This window comes from Serinus canaria, chromosome 4 (genome assembly GCF_022539315.1).
Source record: "Serinus canaria isolate serCan28SL12 chromosome 4, serCan2020, whole genome shotgun sequence".
NCBI lineage: Eukaryota > Metazoa > Chordata > Aves > Passeriformes > Fringillidae > Serinus > Serinus canaria.
This window is the reverse complement of record NC_066317.1, coordinates 13873099-13895272: the sequence shown is the minus strand read 5'-3', so window position 1 is coordinate 13895272 and position 22174 is coordinate 13873099. Positions and strand designations below refer to the sequence as shown.

The following is a 22174-nucleotide window of genomic DNA, read 5'->3' as shown; positions in this document are numbered from 1 at the left end:
AATGGTAACCAGGGATGTAATTTTTTTTTTTTTTTTTTTTTTTTTTTTTTTTTTTTTTTTTTTTTTTTTAGTTTTGTCTCTTTTTCAGATTATTTTCTGTAGAATTTTGGAAAGTAAGACTGAGAGTTAAAAGAGTATGAGAAGACCAACATATGCTTTTCTAGTACTATGAATGCATAGATTTTCATCTATAATGCAAAAATCTAGTGGAGCTAAGTCTCTGCAAAATAAGGCTTAGCCATCGAATATATAATTCTACTTAGAAAAAAAAATAATTTTTACATTTAACTTAGTTCATGAAGTTACCTGTAACTGGTATTGTGCTATTTTGCAGCAATGATCTTGTTTAAATTTAAAGGGAGGCATCTGGTGAGGAACACACTTTCTACCTTTTAAGGGAAAATGTTAAATTAACCCAACACCTCATTGTAAACAGGGATACAAAGCTAAAACTTCCAATATTATGGAAATAATAAGTGTTACAAGCACTGCAGTGTGAGTTGTCAGGAGTCTCAGTTCTGGAAGTGCATCAGGCCCCAGTTCCTGTTTCATGGATGATCTGCATTATAGATCTGATGTGGCTCATTGCCTACACACTGTTACATAGATTTTGTACAAGCCACTGCATGGATCAGCTTTCAGATGGACCACTGCCTGTGGGAAGGGACTGCTGAGCACTTGCAGTTTCTGCTGATCAGTTCAGGTTTGATTTCTGATGCTGTCTGGTGTGAAAAATACCAGATATTACATGTAACAGGAAGGTTTCAGGTACTTCTGCCTTCCCTAATCTATGAGGTTCCAAAACAATGGCATGGAATTCCTTGTTAATTTCTGTACAGCAGATGACAGTGGACATGCACATCTACAGTGGGCATATTGCATATGAAAGCAGAGAGAGTCTCCTCCTAACCAACTTAGCGAACTGGACAGTTTTTATAAACTCTGGCTCCCTTGTTGTCAGAAAGATTTGCATAAAATCTTGAGCTGATCTGTCAAAAGCTGTTCCTTAAACATGCACAGTTAGTTTTACAGGCATAAAGTTGCCCTTTGAGTGCACCGTGGCTGTTACATGAACAAGTAGCATGAAAAAAAGCTAGAGTAATATTTCTTAAAATTCTGTTGAAGTTCCAGTTCTTACTGAAAAGGGATGTTTGAAGTAGAGGGGGAGAATGGAGCAGGAATAGTGAAATCTATTGGGTGGTAGGGCACAGAGCAATGTAAAGCAAATGCCAAATCAAAAATGAAGAAAATGTCTTTAAATCTTGATGGCTTCTACAATCAAGCCAGAGGTTTATAGCGGGGCTGTTTCTTTTTTTTTTTTTTTTTTTTTTTTTTTTCCAAGAGAATGGAATGTTTCAACAATACTTTCTATTTTTTATTTTAAGAGGCTCACTTTGGAATTCAGACGCCTGTTGTTTTCCTCCCAAAATTCATCAACAAATTTCAATGAACAGAGTGCATACTTTGAATGTAAAGGAGGCTGGTGATTATGAAGCAGCTATTTAAAAACTGGATATTACATAGTGATTTAGTAACAAAACCCCCATAGATTTTGTAGCTTCTGAAATGATGGCAGTTTTTTATTTAATTAATTCAGGGGACAAATTTTCTTCTCGAAAAAGAGAATTTGAACATGGAAACAACTAGCATGCTAAAAAGAAAAAAAAAAGAACCTTATGTTTGAGACAATCCTGAGTATTTTGGGTGGTGGTTGGCTAGTAACAATTTGCTAGAAAATGTTATCTGACCTGTATTTTAAAATGAGATTTAAATAATTGATGTAATGAGGGAGGATATTCAGTTACAGAAATAATTGCTTGGCACAGCTTTTAGAACAAAATTATTTAGTCCCGGTAAAAGGACTGCACCTTTAATCAGGGATCCTAATTTGATTTTTTAAATGTGTCTGTCGTTTGTCTGACAAGCCAAGTAACAAATGAGTTCTGAATTCTGTGAACGGGTCCACACGTAATCCGCATCAGCCACTGCAGTGGCTGACGGAACATGTGACAATAAATAATCACAGGAAAGTCGGCAAACACACAGGGCTAGGCTGGCCATATACATGTGCTCTCTTCTTGTGTCAGCTAGCTATGGCTTCCTGTTTTGAGGCCAGAAGGGTTTTTTTTTTTTATTGTAAAACATTTCAGTGTGCTGTGTTGTTTTCAATCTGTCAAAAAGTCTTCAACCTGATGGGTCAATCAGACAAACCCTTTGGTTTGGTCTGTCTTGTTCCAAGGCTCTCCCAACCAACCTGGGAGAAGGTGGGAGTTCTGTGGTCCTGACAAATGGTCAAGCAAACAAGTATTTCTTGTCCAGTGGCTAAAAGTGATCGAGTGAGGCAAACATTCAGCCAAGACTCCTTTTCCTACTTTGGAAGCACCTCTTAAACATTCTCACACAATGCAGAGGGTCATGCTGCACTTGAACTGTTCTCATCAACAGTTTACAATAAAAACTATGCAGAGAATTTATCACTTTAAATAAGAAAGAAAAGAGTAAAAGATAAATTCTTCTCAAAGGGTCTTTTTCCCTAAACTGTTCTTGTATATCTTTCTGTGTTTGTGAACATCTCTCTGTTTAATTAGAGGTGTGAAAACTTCAATTGCTATAGAGATCTTTTTACATGAGGGTGGTTTTTAATCCTTCATTAAAGAAAAAAAAATCAGCAGTAAATAGTTTAAAAAACAAAATATGAAAATGGAATTTATAAACATATTTGGTCTTCTTCATATCACTGAATAATAATAAAAAGGACGTTTCTTCTGTGTTCATGTGAGCAAACACGTAGTGTGAAAGTCAATGTGTTGCTGTTCATGTAACTCATACTGATTTAGAATTCCCTTTTTTTCATGTCCCTTTTCTCTTTCTGGTTATTTTCTAGATTCAAAAACCTGCAATGAAGTTGACCTGGAAAACTCTGTAGATTGGGAAGTGAAGACAATTACTAGTGCTATGAAGCAATATCTGCGGTAAGGCTGTCTCTTGGTTATTTAATTTTTTAGACTAAAAGTTCTTAATTTAGTTCTCCTATGCCATATTTTAAGCTGCACTAGTAGGTTTTGCCATATTTTGGAACAGGAGTTCATTTTGTACAAATATCACATTTGTTATTTATTTTGGGGGAAGCAAAATACTTCAGCCACACTAATACTCATGTTCATATGAGACAAGCTCCCAAACACTTTGGTGTTAGACACAGAAGCATTTCACTGATGGTTCAGAAACCTGAAGTGTTACTAAACTTGCTGAGAATCATTACTGAAAGTTGGCTAAGATTGTTAAAATTTGTTTCCTTTTTGTGTTTGTGTGGTGGAATGAAAAGGGAGAAGGCAGTACAATTTTTAATATTTTCCTCTTTTCTTTCTGACCCTTGCTCTGATGTTCTGTGTGCAATAGTAATAATATTTTGAGTGTCAAAATTTTTAAATAAGAACCTAAAATATGTTTGCTATTCAAATGGCTTTGCCAATTCCTAATAAAGCTGTTTTACTAAATTTCCTAAGAACATAAAATGTCACACTTTTGTGCATCTCTTGTGGTGGAACATGAACACTGTACTTTTAATCTATTTTTATTAAATAAAATATTATTATAATAATATTTCATGTATATATATATATAATATAATTAAATATTTAATAATTATTAATGTCAGTGACTGCTGCATAAATATCATAAGGATAAAACTCTTACATAGTATAGAAAAGCATAAAAAACCAAAACATAAGTGTATCCAGGAAGGTATTTCTCCCCTACATATTTCCCATCTGAGTCTTTACTCAGATGTGCAATATTTCATGAGCATCAGTAAAGTCAGTATAATAAATGGTTTTAACTCTGGTGGTGGTCGTTATTAGGACCTTAGTGTCTTTCCAGTAAGCCATTGACTTGTCATTCTTAGCATTTAAAAAGCGCTAATAAAGAATGAATTGTACTAATGAATTGCACAGTATTTGTGTGTTGAAACTGGAAAGGTATCTTATGATAGAAGCATCACTTCAGCTCATGGAAGGTGAATAGATGCATTTAGTTTCATTTTCCTGATAATACCAAGTTTTCCTTCTGTTCTAGAAATCATTGAAATCAAGGGCCTTTGTAACAATGGTTGCTTTCAGTATGAGGATTATGCTACTGAATGTTAAAAAGGCTTCCTGATTAGAGTCAATGAAGCTAGAAGAAAATACAGTTAAATTTATTATATCATCCTTGTTTTGCAGAAGCCTTCCAGAGCCACTGATGACATACGAGTTGCACGGAGAATTCATCGTTCCTGCCAGTAAATACATGACTGTAGTTCAAATAGAAATCTTTTGCTGTTGTGCTGTTGTGCTGTTGTTGCTGACCTCAGGAGTGCTCAGCAAATGCAATTCCAGAAAAATGCTTTATCCCAGTAAAAATACATGAACAAGAAATAATAAATGATTTAAGAATATGTTTTAATCAGTATTTAGTTCCAGTGTGTGTCACATATAATATGACTGCCTAGCACAGTTTTTGCTTTTATGGAAAAACTTTTGGATAGCCAGGATAAACATTTATGCGTATTATCTTAACTGCATAATGATAAGCATCTACTTATACTGTGATTTTTTTGGTTTTTTGCCTTCCATTTATAAAGAGTACAAAGCTTAGCAAAAGAAAATATGTTCGTTTGAGCTCATTGGAGTCCTTAAAGCACAGCTGCCTGACCCTTGTTTTCAGTGCCTTGCTAGCTCTGTGTGTAGGCTGGCTTGAATGTTATTCATGTATTAGAAGAAAGGAAAGAGCAGGCCAGATTACACTGTGGCAGTTCAAATACAGACTTGGAGAAGACACAGCAGCATTTGTAGCTCAGTTGTATGGTATCTAGTGTACGCGCAATTTTTTTGGAAGAGGATACAGGGAAACTGTGTAAGAAAATTTTTGGCAAAGTATCAAACAGATATTTAGCTGATTTTCTTTCCAGCCTGTAGCGCGTCTGGCAAACTGTGGAAAGCAAAATTAAAATAAACTTTGAGACAATTGCTTTATCATCTTCAGATTGCTATAATGACTTTCCAGGACTGCAGAATGTGTTTTCTTCTGGTCCTTAATTCAAAATGAGAATTAGCTCAGGAAATTCGTTGCCAAGGCACATGCTAGCAGGCAAGTGCTTAAACAAAATTTGACATCCTTACCTATGTGGTGAGTCTTTGCGTTTGTATTGGAAAGTGTTAAAATAATTTCTCTACTTCTGAAGTTTTGCCAGCAGTTTCCTCACTTTATTTTTCTTTATATCATAGTCTCTTTCAATAAAGGAGTTCAGTTTAAGTTACATGTTTGAGACAGTGCAGTGTTCATAAGTAGTAAACAGCTTAGTGAAGGAGTTGATTCTGGGGAGGGAAATTCAATCAGCATTGCAGATCTGAGTTACAGTATGCTCAAAAATAGGTAGTCAGTGTTGTTTCCTATGTTGGCTATAAAAAACCAACACTGGAAATAGCATGGAGTATCCTTTTCCCTGAAACTATTGGAGGAGGAGCGAAAATTAAAATGTTTTCCTTCAATTCTGTTCTCTATGGATATCAGTATAGATTGAAATTATATGAGCTTTGTCTGTATCTTGTAATTAAATTTTTTAGCCATTCTTTAATAAGAATTTTTCATCTCACAAATACACAAAATAGTCTCGCTTCAAAGAAGGCCTATTTTTTCCATGAGAATTTTGAGTAGCTCACGAGAAATTAAACATTTTGCTTTTTATTAGCCTTTTTTCTTGCAATCTGTGCTGAGGTATTCACTGTAAAAGAATGAAATACAGGCCTAAAATTTAGAGCAATATGCAAAGAGAAAAAAATCTGAAGCAATATGCACTGAAGAATCTGAAGGAATTGTGGTATTTTTAGGAAAATGCACTTCGCAATCAAAGTTGCCTTAGGGAAAAATGGGACCTGATCAGTGGTCCTCATGTCAAAATTTCCTGCATTCAGAATAAAGTTTACATTTTTCACATCCTCTACTTTCTAGTAAGTATTATTATAGACAGTAGAAATGCTTCCATTCCTCTCATTATAGCCACTACAGAGATGTAATTTTGTGATTTAATGCAACTGGAAGTAGGAAGATGGTTTATTTTCATCTTTTACAGGTTCTTGTTTTCATCTGTGTACAGTGAAACCTGTAGGGGCCAAAATTATTCGATTTGACATGCTACAGACAAAAATAAAAGCTCTTTGCTTATCTATATTTCTGTACTGCAGTAGAGATGCCATTGTTATTCTGAACCTTTGTCATAGTATGCTCTGTAGGTTTTTTTGCATGTTTATTCTTCTGTGTCTTCAGAGATCATTAGATTTTCTAAGCATTTGGATCTGCATGCAGTTTCCAATGTAAGGCAGCTTAAATGCAGTATCATTAGGTGCACAGTAGCAACAAAACTGAATTCTAATCATGAGGACAATCAGTTAATGACGCTTAAGTGGAAAGCAGTACAGTTCCTCTCTGTGGCACCCTATGTAACATCACTGCTCACCTTGCAGTGTATTTCTAAGCACGAGTTCAATGCAACAAAACAATAACTGCATCTGTCAGACTTTAAAAATAGATGAACAAAGGCATCCTTTTGCAGGTGGATTGAAAGACAAGGTCTCAAAATAAGTAAATAAGATGATAATTCTAGAACAATATTACTTGTGAAAACAAGCACATATGTTCAGTGTTGCTATGTTTGGAGATACATAAGTGGTGAAGTGAAGTGTGTGCAGTATGTTTCCATGCAGGGGTGGGAGAAGGTTTGTGTTTCTGTGGATCTTATTTTACTTAAATTTTTTTTTTGAGATATTTATTTCTATATCCCATAGAAAGTGGGAGTCCAGAGTCTCGAGTCAATGCTGTTCACTTCTTGGTCCACAAACTCCCGGAAAAGAACAAAGAGATGCTGGAAATTCTGGTGAAGCATTTAGCAAAGTGAGTGCTATGACCTGCTTTCCTACCTTGTCAGAATTCTCGTCTTTACCATTCTTTAACTACAAAGGGCTTTAGTGAAGTGTGGCTGGAGCTAAAGCCCATTTTGATGCTGTCATCCTCAACCCCAAGAACCAAACGTGCAAAAGCAGACAAGACATTTGACTCATGCTGTGCATATTTTGGCAGGAAAGGCAGAAATCTAAGACGTTAATGAAGCCATAGAAGTATTTACTTTAGCAGTCCTGCCAGCAGCTGAGGGTTTGATTGAAGTGAGAAAGGGAACATTATACTTTCTTTTCGCAAATTCTGGCAGAGGGAATAGTGGAGATCTGTTAGCAAATTTAAGTTGGTTTCACACTTGCCCTGGTCCAAGGCTAAGCACATTTTATATATTTAAGTTCAGTAAGAGACTGGGTTTGTTTTTAAGTTGCCACTGGGAGAATGGCTTTTCAGTTTTCCAGAATTTAGTAAAACTTTATTTGAAGAAACTTTTTACAAAACAAGCTTCTAAACCACAGATTTAAGGAAATGTAGTGTTTTCATTCGTCGACTGCAGTTTCCAGCAGTAATGGAAATTTTTCATAATCCATTTCCTGTTTTTTCCTTCAATTCTTTTCAAAAAGTGTTTCAAAGCATGCCAAGAGGAATCTAATGACTGTGGCAAACCTTGGGGTAGTATTTGGACCAACCTTAATGAGGCCACAGGAGGAAACTGTAGCAGCCATCATGGACCTGAAGTTTCAGAATATTGTTGTTGAAATCCTGATAGAAAATCACGAGAAGGTAAGTTTTGCTTTGTTTTCATGTTTCTGAGCATTATCTGAAACAATCTGCTAGCCTTAATGGGGTTAAGCATGGAATTAGGCATGCCATTAAATGAATAGTTTAATTCTAAAGAATATTCTCTATACACAGTACGCTTTTGGTTATTTATCCTTGATAATCATTCCTGTTCATAGGTGAACTGACATTTCAGAATGCGTGTTTCGTGGCAGTGGTAGTGCTTCTGTGTGCATAGTACACCAGTAGATTTGCATTTGATTTTTGCATTTGTTTTTTTTCTGAGCAAAAGTGATACAAAATGAGAAAAGAGAAAGCCTGGGTTCAGTTTCTGGCTCTTCCATCAAGTACTTTGACCAGGGTCTGAATTCATTGTTTTATGTTTTCATTTTACCTCATAGTTCCCAGTGTAAAAAAGAAGACTTTACTGCACTCTAAATTTTATGTATAAAAAGCATTATGAGACAGCCAGGTATTAACACTTCCTTTGTTTTCAGCTGAATGTGTGTTATTTTAAGCCTTTGTATTTGAGGTAGTACTGAAAATAGAAATTGTTGTTGCTGCTGTTACTGAAGTTGCCAGTTACTAGAGTGTCTCACATGTACAAGGTGCTGTCCAGGATATCACTCCACGTAATCTGGGATCTGAAATTAAAAATAAAAATAGTAAGAAAGTAATATACTTGTCTCCTTATTTAGGTTCTCCTTTGGGAGTCCCTTGTGTCTAAGTTGACTTCTCTAACTGGATGTTTAAGGTACTTTGTACTGAGAGATGGACAGCATCTCCCTAATTCTTACTGTCAAAAGAAAAAAGTGCTTTGGAAAAATCCCAAGATGTGCTTTTTCCTCTCTCCTTTTTTAAGCACTCAGAGCATTGAAATTGTTATTTCCTTTAAAGGTTAACAGTGTTGAAATTGGCTATTTAAGTCAAGTGTTATCTACTCTAAATAATATATGTTTCTGACAATGTAATTATGCTCCCTCCCTGATTGATACAGGCTGGGCAAAGCTGCTGTTGGCATAGCTGTGTCCACACGGTGGGTTTGTTGGCTTAGTTGACTTAGGCTGTAATGCTGTCCTCACACGCACACTGAGCAGATCTGGTATTGTTCTCTTGGAAAAATACTGGGCTGCACATGTGGCTCAAGTTCTAAGCAATAAATATTCCAAGAGCTGTAAGCCATGGTATTAATTTTGGATCTTAGAAATGAAAGTAAACCTTGCAGTTGAGCTCATGATTTTAAAGCCATTGAGGTGACCACACAAATTAAAGGAAGTTGAGAGAGAGCAAGCAGAGCCAGCATGTTTTAATAACATGTGGAGGTTGAGTTGTGTTTATTCAAATCACCACAGATTAGCATCCTATTCTTATGCCAGCTCAGTCACCTCTCTTAAAACTGGACATCAGTTTTACATTTGGAACATTAGTGGCCTTTCTTGCTCCTCTGAAAATGTGGAGAAGCAAGGAATGGAAAGTACATCAGTATAATACTGCATCATTTTCCATAATTTCTTGGTTTTATGCCTTCTTTAGAACTAGAAGGGTATAATTTTTTAAGGGATTTCTGTCATTTCACTGCCAATTCTAACAGTGAACTTGTCATCAGTGGTCTGCCTGCAGCAACCTCTCCCATTCTAGACCTGCTTCCAAAATGGAAGGCAGCCCCAGGTGTGACCTCTGTGTGTTTATAGCAAAGGCAAGGAGAGGTGTGTTGAGGCATTACAAAAATGTTATAGTCATACTGAGTATGCTGCTTTTACAAGTGACATTTCTTCGTTTAGGGCAGACCAAGGATCTACTTTTAAAGGCAAGCAAGGTCATTGCCAATCTAATGTTCATTTTATGTTGTTATTTTTAATTTCTGTGCATTTCAGACTTTCTGAGAATCTTGCATTAGGTATTTTTATTTATAGCCCTGGTGAAATCCTAGGAAATGTCACCAGCTGTGGGTTAAAATATTTAAAATATTTCGTTCAGCCACTACTCCGACTCTTTTCATCAGCTTCTTCTGATAGGAGCAAAATTTGGAATTGTAGGAGAGTGATGGAGTCAAGATGGAGGTGCACTGACCCTTCACACCGGTGCATATGTAATTTCCAGCTCTGGTACTCTGCAGAGAGGCATTTCTTTTCCCCTGTAGCAAAGGAAATGACCAACAAACTTTCAACTGTAGAAGCAGGAGCCATCAGCATGTCTGGTATAAATACAGAAACCTTGTAGGCAGAATGGTAAAAAATGGTAAGGATTCTTCAAATATTTTTAAATTCCATCAATTGCCATTATGTGTTTTATGGATATCTTTATTGAACGAGAATCACTGTTCATTTTTAGGAGACATAATTGGGTTACTGGCATTGAAATCCTGGTGCAGTCATTCCAGTATCATCACTTTTTGTCCTAATTTGAGAATTTCTGTGCAATGAATGTGTGGAAACCTGAACACAGTGACTTGCCCTAAGAGTATCATGCTTAGTGAATAAGCTGGTTTTATTGTTTATTTTTGTTTTGGTTTTTTTTTTTGTTTTAAGCTTTGTTGATACATACATCCTCCTGGCTAGAAACCAGTCAGTGCCACTTCCAACTTGTTTACAGGCTGCATATGTACATCCAATTCACATCTGTGAACCAATTACAGTGTGTTGAGGAGGGGATGTTTTTGAAAATGCTGAGATTGGAACACTGAAGCTAGACCATACAGCCTGATGTGTTGCTTAAATGGCATTAGAATTGCACAATGATTAAGAGTAGGAAGGGATAGAAGAGCATCAGGGAGGGAATTGTTTAGCTTTTGTCAGTTCCAGGCAGGTCTCTGTCAGGGAGAGTATTTCACAGTGCCCACCAGAAGGTGAGCTAAACAAGCAGATCTCTGTGTTGAAAGAAAAACACAAAAGCTGAGATATTTTACTCAGGACCTTCAGAACCACCTGCTGTGGAAGCAAGGACAATCCAGAGGATAATTAGACCCATAAAATGTCTTGTTTTGCTTCTGTCCTATGGCTATGGGGAAGGACAGCCAGATAGGGGAAGGATAGCCAGATTTTGTGTCCTGTATTTTTCCCTTCACTAAAGAAGCATCAAGAAATTCATGTTTGTGTCTCATCATTATGTTTATTTTGCTTTGAGATAACAAGCTCAGGAGCTGACTGCAGCTGTGCTTGTACAGTGCCTGGAGCAATCTTGGCCTTTAGGTAATCTCCTAATGACAAGTCTTAGTCAACTTGGCCCCAAAGAAAAGGTTTTGATTTCTCTTCTTTGCCTCCTCCAAATGAGTTTCAAGGGTTTCAATTAATTTTTCTTCTCATGGGCTTAACAGATTGGAAATCTTGGACATTTTAGCTCTTCTGGTCTTTTCTCTGACTTGTGGTGAGGAAGAAGGGTGGTCCATGCCACGGTAGCATGAAGTGCATGCACATGTTTATCTTACTGTTTGTTATAGTGTTTATAATGTATGTTGTTGGAGTGAATGTCACTATTCAAAGGGCTTGTTTATTTGCCATTTAGAGATCCCTCAGTGGTAATGTGAACCATTTTGGTTTCTCAATTCCCTGAATATTATTTTAAGAAGGAAAAAAAAGGCACCAGGATAAAAAAAAAGTCTAAAAATAAAAGAAGATGAGGGAGGAGGTTGGAATAAAAATCTCAGTGGGATGGGAATATTTAAACCAGGGTATGGGGGAGGAAAGAATAATGAGTACAAATAGCAAGATTATAAAAACAGAAAGAAGATTAAGATTACAGTGAAAGAAAATAAGAAGGAAAAAAGCGAGGGTCTAGACCTAGAAGTTCCTTCTGGAGACTGGAAGAGCAGAATCTCAGGAAAGGGAATAGGCTTTGTAAAAGATACCTTTTTATCAAATTCAAACAACCTATGGGCAAAATTATCTCAAGGACACTCAAGCTTAAAAGCTCAGTATTTTGTATATATAGGACAGATACCTTTTCTCTATCAATCTTCCTATAAAGAGAAAAGATTTTACATATTTTAGACAAAGTGTCTTTCGCTTAGCTCTGATATGTTCAAAATAGTTTTAAGGGGAATTTTTTTAAACAAAATACTTTTTTTTCATACTTTGGGCACTTTCATGATTTCTTTTTTAAACTAGAAAAGGAAGAGAAGAATTTAATACTACTGAGCTCTTTAGCCAACATCAACTTCATGTTGTAATCCTTGAAAAATCTTGTCTTAAAACGTATTACAGTGCATGATAGATGCAATATTTGTGAGACAGAAGGAATGGAAGCGGGTGAAGTCAGTTTGTTTTAGAGCATGAAGCAGCACAGTCTCCCCTTGGCAATCCAGCAGATTTGCTGCAGGTAAATGCTTCAGGGTGGAATGCCACGCCACCACATGAACTCAAGACTATTTTTTGGCAACAGAGCAGATCTTTTGAAGGGACACACGAGACTTACTGAAGAGGGTTTGTTTCAGCTTTCCTGTTGCTTTGCCTTTGGCTGCAAAGGGGGACCAAGAAGCCGTGCAGTGTAATTATGGTGGTTCACTGTGGTGCAGCAATTTGAAACCTCCACAAGCTAAATGTTTCTCAAGTCAACAAACTTTGGAGTTGGAGGGGGGAAAAATGACATTAAAATATGTCCATTAGCACAGAGTTTGTGGTAAAAACACGTGAGGGTATTCAGGAGGATATTTAGCACGTGCTGAACTTGAAGCATGTAACTACTCAGAATTGTCATTGAATCTGTTCCTGAACTTAATTCTAATTACATGCCTTAATCATTGGCTGAGTCTCAAGCAGAAAGGGCAACAGACACAACAAAGAAGTTCTGGCTGGAGTCAGAGCAGCTCTTTTGTTCCACTGCAGTGTGAGCAAACTCTTTAAATCCTTTCTCTGCCCTGTAGATAGCATAAAACCCTTCCATGTGAGATACACACATGTCCTGGTAAATTGACTGCAAATTTTTTTTTTTTGTTTAAAAGACTCCTGTTTTCTAAATGTTGTCTCTGCATAGTAAGAAGACTGAATATCAAATTTCTACTCACGTTTTGTGACTGCAGTTGATGATATTAGAAGCAGTCTGGATCAATACCTGGATTGGTATGCTGCTAGACTGGTCCAAAAGAAACAAAACATGCACTGTGAGAAATCATTTTATATTGATAAAGAAAATCAAAACAAAAATCATGATCTCAGGGGTTGGAGAGACCTGCTGAGATGCTACAAATACATGGCAGATAGAAATAGTATAAAGATTTGTGACTTCTTGATTTGCCTACCTTATTTACACTTAATTTGGGGTAACCTCCCTCTACTTCATACAAAATTTCAAAGTGATAGAGATCTCATCTTGTGCTGCCCACAAGCAATGTTCCTAAGAAAGTAAAGTAAAAGGATGATAAAGGAGTCAGAATTCAAGTGACTAATATTTGCTTCAGTCTTGATGGTCAGGGTGCTGTGCTTGCATGTATGGAGGAGGCAGCGAGAGAGAAATCCTGATGGAGACTGCTAAAAATAAAATCTTGTTAGTAAAATAAAATATTCTGTAAAATACTGCAAGGGACATGGAGAGGAAAAGTTGTTGTGCTTCTGAAAAGTTGAAAAAGTAAATTCTTATGCAGAAACTCTGTGACATAATGTGTTTTGCATGTACTCTTTGGAATTCTAGTAAGCTTTTGCCTTACCAGAAGAGCTAGTGTATTTCAAACCATTAAAAATTTTTAAAAATACGTGGCAGTCAGCTGATAATACTTTTATTTGCAATATTTTCAAGTGCAGGCTTCTTGCACTAATTTAGACATACTATAGAACAGGGTGTTCTTTATCTCCAAAGAGCCTATAGTCATAATGCAAGGTAAAAAATGTATTTTAACAAAAAACAATGAGCAGAAAATACATGAAAAAGCAATGATGGTATAAATCCTTGTGATGGCAGCAAGGATATCTGTAAAAAAGAAAACACTGGTGAGGCTGCAGGGTTGGCTGCAGTTGGAACCGTGTCATTTGCAATAATCTTGAAGATCTTGTCATTTCATTCTGATGCTTTGCTTGGTGACAGTGTGGTAGGGGGTAATGAGGGGTTTTATCCTCAATTATCTGTTCATAAAATCTGCAGAAAGATAGATGTATATATATGTGTGTGTGTATATATATATGGTGGTTTTGTGTGTGTATGCACATGTATATGTATATGTTTTTACATATATATTTATTACAAATGAAGGGGAGATACCTGTGCTGTGTTTGGCCATAGTTGTTGTTTTTGCTGGGTCTTGACTTCGGTTTCCAAGTACCATCTTTCATCTTCCTAGGACCTCTCACACTCTTTGCAAAAGAAAATACATGCAAACATTCTCCTTCTGCATTATTTTCCTTTGAGAAGAGTGTAATGTTTTAGAAATCAAGGTAATTAGATTGACTATTCATTCTTTTAATTTTAAGGCATTTCTCTGCTATTTTAGGTAGTTCCTGTATCTAAACAAGATACACATAGCTATTATGTGTAACAGGGAAAGGTAACCTTTTTAGAATACTCTTCTTGGTGTGAGTTAGAGTAGTGAGCACAGAAGAGAAGGTGAAACTGCTGTTCCTGCTGGTGCAGTGGACAAACTGGAGGTATTCCCAGCCTGGTATGGGGTTAACTCTCTCATTTCCCTCGATGGCTAAAATGGATTGGTTGATAGCAGGGAACGGGCTGCATCAGGAGCGTTCTTCTCATGAACTGTTAAAAGGTGGAGCACGATGTGATCCGGTGGAAGCTGCAGTCTTTGTGTCAGGAGTGCTGCTTTTAGAAAGGCTGACTCAACAAACTCATCATTCGCCAGCGATCAGAGGACATGCATTCTTAACCTTGGTATGGTTTTGGTTTTTTTTTTTTTTTTTCCCTCCTTTGCAGCTGTCTTTTAGACTGTAATGTTGTGTTTGCAGGCTTTTTAGGTTCTTCCTTATGTCCCAAACTTGAACTACGCAGTTCAAGGCAGTCAGGGCAGATGAGTCACTATTAGAGCCTCTGATGCATCAGGTCTATCTGAAATTGCCCTGTGTTCTTTTGTCACTCTTGTATTTTGCAGATGGTCCAGATCTGTAGTTGTTTTTGTATAAGAAGGGGAGATAGCAGATACTCCAGTCAGAAGGGGATTGAGGCTCAGAGTGTCCACAAATCCCTATAAGCAATGTTCCATTTAGTTAGGGGTGGTCCGGCTGCCGGGCAGATGGGCTCAACAAACGATATCTTTGCAATGAAGAAAAAGCTGCCTTGGATGGATTCAATTTTAATTTATTTATTTGGAGAGCTTTCTGGTTTGGCTCACAGCCAAGGATGATTCCTGTTTTGACTTATACCTGGTTACTTTCCTGGCTGCATCCACTGTTGCACTGCAATTCAGCAGTGTATGCCAGGCAGCATCAAGAGCATTATTGATGGTCTCTGGTTGGTGGCCCTCTAGAGATTGAGCTGCAGGTAGTTTTCAGCTCTAGATCAGATTCTACCCCCCACTCCCCAATATAATGATTGTGAATAATATACAAATGTATTTTGTGGTTTGGAATTCAAGCCTTCAAATCCAAAGCCTCAGAAAACCTGCATCTGGTGCAATCTCACAGAAAGCAGTGCACAGCAAATCATATTTCACAGTAAATAAGTGTTGAAGTGCAAGAGACAGGATAGCTATTTTGAGGCAGGCACACTTGCATTGGAGTGGACATAATGGTAACATTTGGGAGCTAACTTATTTAAGAATTCTGATGAAGTTGTTGATAATTTTTCTTGGAGAATTTTGTAAACATTTAAAAAATATTGAATGTGAATTTTAGAAGTAATTAACTTTAATCACAGTTTGCACACTGAACACATACTCTGTTTCGCTATCAAGAATTCCTAGTGCATGTAGTTTTTATTTATTGAATTGTGTTTGTGAACAAGAAAAAGAAATAGATATTTTGACTAAAACCAGGAATGCAACATGTTGATTTAACATTGTCCATAGTAATAGACAATGTTAAAATAAAAAGTTTCTTAGATGAACCAGTAAGAAACTACAGTAACAAAGGATTTTTTAAAAAGATTTTAGTGCTCTGGAAGTTCTATAAAATTGTTAGAATTGGTGTAGAAATCAGTTTTGAAATAAAACTTTTGTCCTAGCTCTCTAGAAGTTGATATTTTGTACTTTTATTACAATTAAACTTTTAATAACTCCAATTAGCTTCTGTAATCCCTTCAAATAGGGAATAAAAACCCTAGAACTTTTCATGTTATTGAATGTGGTTTTTACTGTTAAAAAATGGATTACAATTAGTGTGCAATTAGTGGTTAGTGGTTATAATTAGTGGCTGAACTATTACAGTAGTGTTTTAAGATGCTTATTTTCACCTTGCAATTTCTGAAATGCTTATATCTACAGTAAAATTGGAATTTGACATAAAAGAGATCATTGCTTTGGTTTCAGAAAATGGCAAAAAGCAGGGTACGACCGCTGTCTTCATTATCCTAAGAGGAAAAAAATGTTGAAAATTAATCTGAGTAAGAGCACACTGTGAACCACAAAGACAGTTGCCATTTTTTTAGTGTTTTTGTCTGTAATATAAATATATGATTTTTTGGTTTTGTGCAGATTCTGGGTTTAACCTGAATTGGTCTTGCCTTACATTGAAAAGAAGCTAAGTCAAGGAAAGACCATGGTGATAAGCTCCTCTTGCACTCTCCCATTAACTGCTAATGTATAAAATATTCTTTGATCAGCATATATGATAGCCAGTTGTCATGGAAATGCAAGGAGTACCATAGGGATAAAATGTGTAAGGGGAGAGCAGTACATGTGCCATAGCTAGATAATGTTTTCTATTATTCAATGAACATTAGTGAAAGTGTCTGTGTTTGTATCTATTATTTAACAATGGCAAATCAAATTGTTATTGTAGGAAATTGCCCAAATAGAAATGCATGTTGTTCTTGTCATGAGAAATACTCTTCTCCACAACATATGACTGTAGTAGTGAAGCCTATCCTACTAGGGGAATTCCAAAGAATTTGGAATAACCTTGCATGTTCTAGCTTCCTTTGTATTAGACGGTGACTTCTGCTGCTCTGGTTTGTCTTTGTGTATTCCAAGGATATAGATCCATATTCTGGGTGCTTGGTGTTATGAGAGTGATAGGGACTTTTTGTTGAAACAAAACCATGGCACTGCTTTAAGCTGATTTCTTATAAATTTATCTTCATTAGTTCTATTACTAAGCCTCCAGTTTTTTCTCCCTTCTTTTTCACCCCACTCTGTCCTTGCTGTTTGCTTCCCACTGATTTTTAGAGGAAATTTTAATTACCCCAGTGAAACAAAGCAGACAGAGATGACCTGATGTCTGGGTCTTTTCCTAAAGTAATTCCTGGCAAACATACTGAAATTCATTAATTAGTTCTGCTTGAGACCAGAACGAACAGATCAGTATTCTCTTGTAGCAGCAGAGTCTAATCTACATTTCCATGTACGGCTATACATCTAGGCATAAACTTGTGGAATAAGCCAAGGTAAATCCTCCCAGCCACGGGATTTTTCAGTATCTAAAATCAGCTCTCGGAAGAGCTCAGGATCTAGAGTCCAACACTGTTGTTGCAGATTAAGGGGAATCTGGCAAAATTGCTTGGGCTGCTGCCATGTGGATCTGCTGGTAGAATACAGTACGATAATATGTTGAATTTGGCTCATTACTCTGCAGAAATGCTGCCTTAGACAATGTGGGACACAGATTTTGGAATTGGAATGGTTCTATATCGGGATGATCTTGGGCTCACTGCTCTAGACAGAGCTGTTATTAGTGCTGTATGCCCAAGATGGTTTGTGGTTTGTTTAGGCTTGTAAAGCATCCATTTTATACTCCTACATAGAGAGAGAAATAGGTCAGACTTACCAGAGTTTTAAATGGATCCACCAGAGTTTCATCTTTTTTGTTGTAAACTTTATGCTGCAGGTTCGGAGATTCATCCTCTGGTTTATTCAGTGTGCACTTTGAAATTTTGCTTTCATGTAAGATCAGACCTAAAGAACCATAGTGAACTAACTGGGACTGACTAACAGAGGGATTTGTTGCTGGATTAAAATTTTGAGTGCTACTTATATTAGTCTTCTCTCAAGGGTAAATTGTTACACTTAGCTTCAGAGTTTACTCCCAGGTAGGTCAATAGCAGGATGCCAGAGCTCTTGAGAACTAAATTGTAGAGAACTGACAGTCTATAAATCTCATGCAGTTTGACCACAGTGTCAAAAACGGTGTTAACACTGGACGTGACTGTGAAATCTTTAAACTTTGAGGTTGGCTTAGTATGTTTTTATCTCTTCTAGAATGACCTAATTCAATGAGCATACCTCACTCTTGTCTTTATTACAGGATTCAGTCTAAGCTGTGGTGACTTCTGCAGTCCAGATGAGTGACAGTGGTAGATCTGACCTTCAGGGGGCATGTTTTTTTGAGTAGCAAAACAATCATCTCTTGAATAGCACATTCCAATCTGTTCTTCCTTGGGAGAGTTTCCCTCCAACTGGATGTGTGATTGCCTTGCCATGCATCTGATAGCAGCTGCTTGTAGGGCAGGACAGTACTCCTAAACTTGCTCACCTGTGGTCCCATGCTGACTTGCTTTTGTGCAAGTCAGCCAGCACACAGAGCTGCTGGGGCCATTTCAGGTGCTCATATTGTGTGTATGTGTGATGTTGAATTCTGTGTGCATGCATTGGCCTTCTGACAGCAGGTCACTCACAGCTGGCATCTTTTATTAGCCATGAAACATTTATCTTCAGTGATGTTTAAATAGTTAATAAGATTAGAAGCAAATTTGAATAAAACCAAAACCAACTTTTCTCCCCACAGCTTAAATAAAGCAGCTCTCCATCCCCTCATTCTCAGGCAGACCTAGCAGTGCTTCTGTCAGTGCAGCAGACAAATATCCAAGCCATGATGAAATACATTTGTCTATTTAAGTTAAAATAAAGCAAGAAAGATAAGCTGAATGCGGTATGTGCACTTTTGAAGGTAGAGGTTGATGTTCTGCTTGCTTTTCAGATGCTCTCCTTTGCAAAACTGAGCTGAGGCTTTGGCCTACAACAGAAAGACATTGCTGCTGCTGCTGAAAAATGTCTAGTTAGGGCTGAGCTGGATTTTGTTCTCCTAATAAAAAGGCCTAAAAAGATACCAAAGTAGGGATGAACACAAATATGAACTGCTTTAAAGAACAAAAAATCTTTTTGTCTATTGCATTTGTGACTCCTAATTTCTCATAATAATACTTTTAAAAGAATATATTACAATATTTGTGAGAGACAAATAAAAAACACTGAAGAAGTTCTCTGCCACCTGTGCAAGTCACCTAGAAGCATACAAAAAAGCTCATCTCTTATGAGGTACTCCTGGGAAATACTTGTTCTTCTCACCATCACTAATTTCAGCAGAGATCCATGGATAAGGCTGTAGAAATAAACACAGCTGTGGAATGTGGCATAGCAAACAACATTCTGAAACCTCTTGGCAGAGAGCTATTTGCCAGGGAGCCCAAATGCAATGCTTGGTCCATGGAAAAGATGGCATTTCAAGTTTTGGTACCTCTGAATTTTTCAGAAGCAAATATTTATCCCTGAACCTGCTCAATCTAGCCTTGTATTTACACATAAGGGGGCAGTGTGGTACTGCTAGCCAAGTGCCATGGAGGTGCACATTAGATTCCACTATTATATATTGCATCATGTTTTAAGAAATGGCTTTAGAACTCTGAGCACAACCAGAGCTTTGTCACTGCCTGAGAGTGCTGCTGTGTCTGCACTGGGGAGAACCAGGTTGGACAGCTTGCTCTCTTCTTTGTAAACATTTTGTTTTGAGAGAGTTGCTGTTTTGGCGCTCTCTCGTAGTCCCTTGTTCATAGGCATGTGAAGGAGGGGGAGACACTGTTCCTAACGCTGGGATGGGGAACTTCAATTTAGAGCATTTTTACCTCCCCCATGGCAACATTCACTTACTGGAAAGGAAGGTAATGTTTCCACTGAAGCTTTCCTGTGCACACCATACATGGGCTTCTGGCTCACTGCTGCCCAGTTTTAGGAATATGATCTCCACTGTTTTCATGGAATATGTCCTTTCTTGATTATTTTGCACCAGCACAGTCTTTTACCTGCCAATACAAAAGTGATGATTAAATGGCTGTAAGTCAATGCATACATGGGATCTTGGGTCATCTTCTTCCTACACGTTAATATTCAGGGTTAGCAGGCCAGGATATGATGGCATTTAGGGTCTCTAGTAGTTCTAACTTGGTGTTTTGAGTGCCTTACTACAGGATGCTTATGACATTATTTCTCACCTTTCTGGCTTTTAGTATCATATTGCACCTGACACATGCTGTTATTATCCAGAAATGTGTTATCTGTGTTGTCCCTTTATAGCTTCTGCATGAATTTCTACTTTAAAAAAAAGCTTCCCCTTAAATATTGATTACAGCTCTCCTCTGCCACTTGTCCTTGTAGTAAATATTATAAAGTTGCAGAGCACAGGAACATCATACACTGTTTCATTACATCTTGTTATATCACTGTGTTGCATTGCTGAGAGGTGCTGTACAGACACAGGAGTTTTCTTACACAGCTCCTGTTTGTTATTTTTCTTTATCTGCTGCTTTGTTTTTGCTGAAATACACATGAAGCCAATTTGTTCATGCCATGATTGCTTGTAGAAGGCTGCTGGTAAATTGCATGCCAGCACACTGATAATGTCTAGTAGTAAATCAGCACTGTAAGACTTTTGTGTGACAGTTAAGTGCTATCAGGTACAGTGAATCTATGTTGTTGGTTAATTCAGAGAGAAATGATGTGGTGTTCTGTGAGGAGTGCTGATATGCTGATGGTCGTGACTCAAAAGATAAAATGATGACAGCAAGTGCAATCCTTTTTATATGCATCTTTGTGAATGTCAGTATTTAATACAAAATTGTCTCAATATGTAATAGTTAACAGAATAAATTCTCTATGTGGTTTGTTACTATGGTATTTCTCATTAAAAACCCCTGCCCACAAAATTTTCCCCTTGCTTTCTTCAAGAGTGTGGTGTTTCTTTAATTAAAATGGCTGATATAATGATATCACAAGCTTTGAAAATTAAAATGGGTATTCTGGAAAAATTACAGGTTCTAGCTAAAGCTATAAAGCATTTTGGTTACTGGTTCCTAAGTTAGTATCTTTCATTTTCTCCTTCCCCTCCATCTTAGCTGGTAAGGGTAGCTGCAAATGTTTTGTGTTTGAATTAACTGATTGGCAGCTTGGTTAATGTGTAGACAGTGCTATTGGTTATTTCCAAATCATATTTATCTATTTATTTATTTATTTATTTTTAAAGCACTCATTAAAAACCCACGGCATACTCCCAAACTTGAAGGAATGGATTTTTTGGCTCCTGTCTGCTTTGAATGAAATCCAAAACAAATGTTGTTTGATAATGGTTTACAGTTGCATTGCACAGGTTGCTCTTCACGATAAATAATTAACACCCTTTGTGTTCTTGATTGCAGATTTTCAAAACCCTGCCTGATGCTACTTTTCCTGAGCCAATCTCTATGTCAGTATCTCCTCCAAATGCCCCACCAAGGCAGTCAAGAAGACAAGGACAGCGTATTAAGAGGCCTCTGGCTGTTTACAATCTCTGCCTGGAGTTGGATGATGGTAAGATGTTAGTAATAATTTCAGTCCTTGCATCAGATGGACTGTGTATCCTATCTCCAGGAGGTGTTTTCATTTCATGTTTCATTTGTATACATGTGTGGATGCACATGCACGCTGGTTTAATTGCCTTGGAACATGCAAAGAAGCAAGGAGAGCTACAGAGAGAGGACAGCAGGGAGTACTGTCCTGTGACTTATGTTTAAAAGTAGGACTGACTGTCTTAAATATGGCTTTCTTCTCTGAAAAAGAAGCAGCTCCTGTTTCTTTGGGGAAATCTCTTTGACCTCTACTGAAGATTACACAGCCATAAGATAAATGGAGAGAGGACTAAAATTAAAGCAAATCTTTTATGAGAAGAGCTAATGCACTTTACAGTTAAATTCATCTGGATTAAAGGCTCAGGTCACCACTGCACTGGAGAATACCACTACTTCACTTGAATCTTTAATACCTTGCTGTAACTAGCAGTAAATACTTGTCAACTTGCCTTACCACTGAAAAGCAATGGGAAAAAAAAGAAAAGAAAAGTCTTCCTTTTGTGTGCTGTCTGCAGTAGCAACATACAGTGAGGCAAAGGGTGTATAATAACATCTTATGTATCCTGACTGTTGGCCAGAACCATAATCATTTTCCTGAGATTTCATTGCTTGGGGGTACATACAGTACTGAGGAGGCAAGTCAGGGCTCATTTTCTGTTACAGTTTTTCTCCACCCTATTCTTTTTCTCTCTCCTAATGTTTTTTGCCAGTTGTATTTTCACATGAAGAGCCATGGGATCAGAGCACAAAGTCCATTTACAGTAAGTGAAAATAAACAGGAAGGATT

At 37.2% G+C, this 22174-nt stretch overlaps 1 protein-coding gene across 2 annotated transcripts in view; it reads left to right on the top strand.

The window, feature by feature from the left end:
• The window catches only part of ARHGAP10 (Rho GTPase activating protein 10), a 139162-nt gene that overhangs the window by 83207 nt on the left and 33781 nt on the right, over positions 1–22174 (top strand). For both annotated transcript variants that reach the window (XM_018926922.3, XM_009101358.4), the window contains 5 exons: positions 2885–2972; positions 4221–4279; positions 6822–6927; positions 7551–7710; positions 21199–21349. In XM_018926922.3, the coding sequence (XP_018782467.1) occupies positions 2885–2972; positions 4221–4279; positions 6822–6927; positions 7551–7710; positions 21199–21349 (564 nt within the window). The remainder of the gene's footprint in view (positions 1–2884; positions 2973–4220; positions 4280–6821; positions 6928–7550; positions 7711–21198; positions 21350–22174) is intronic.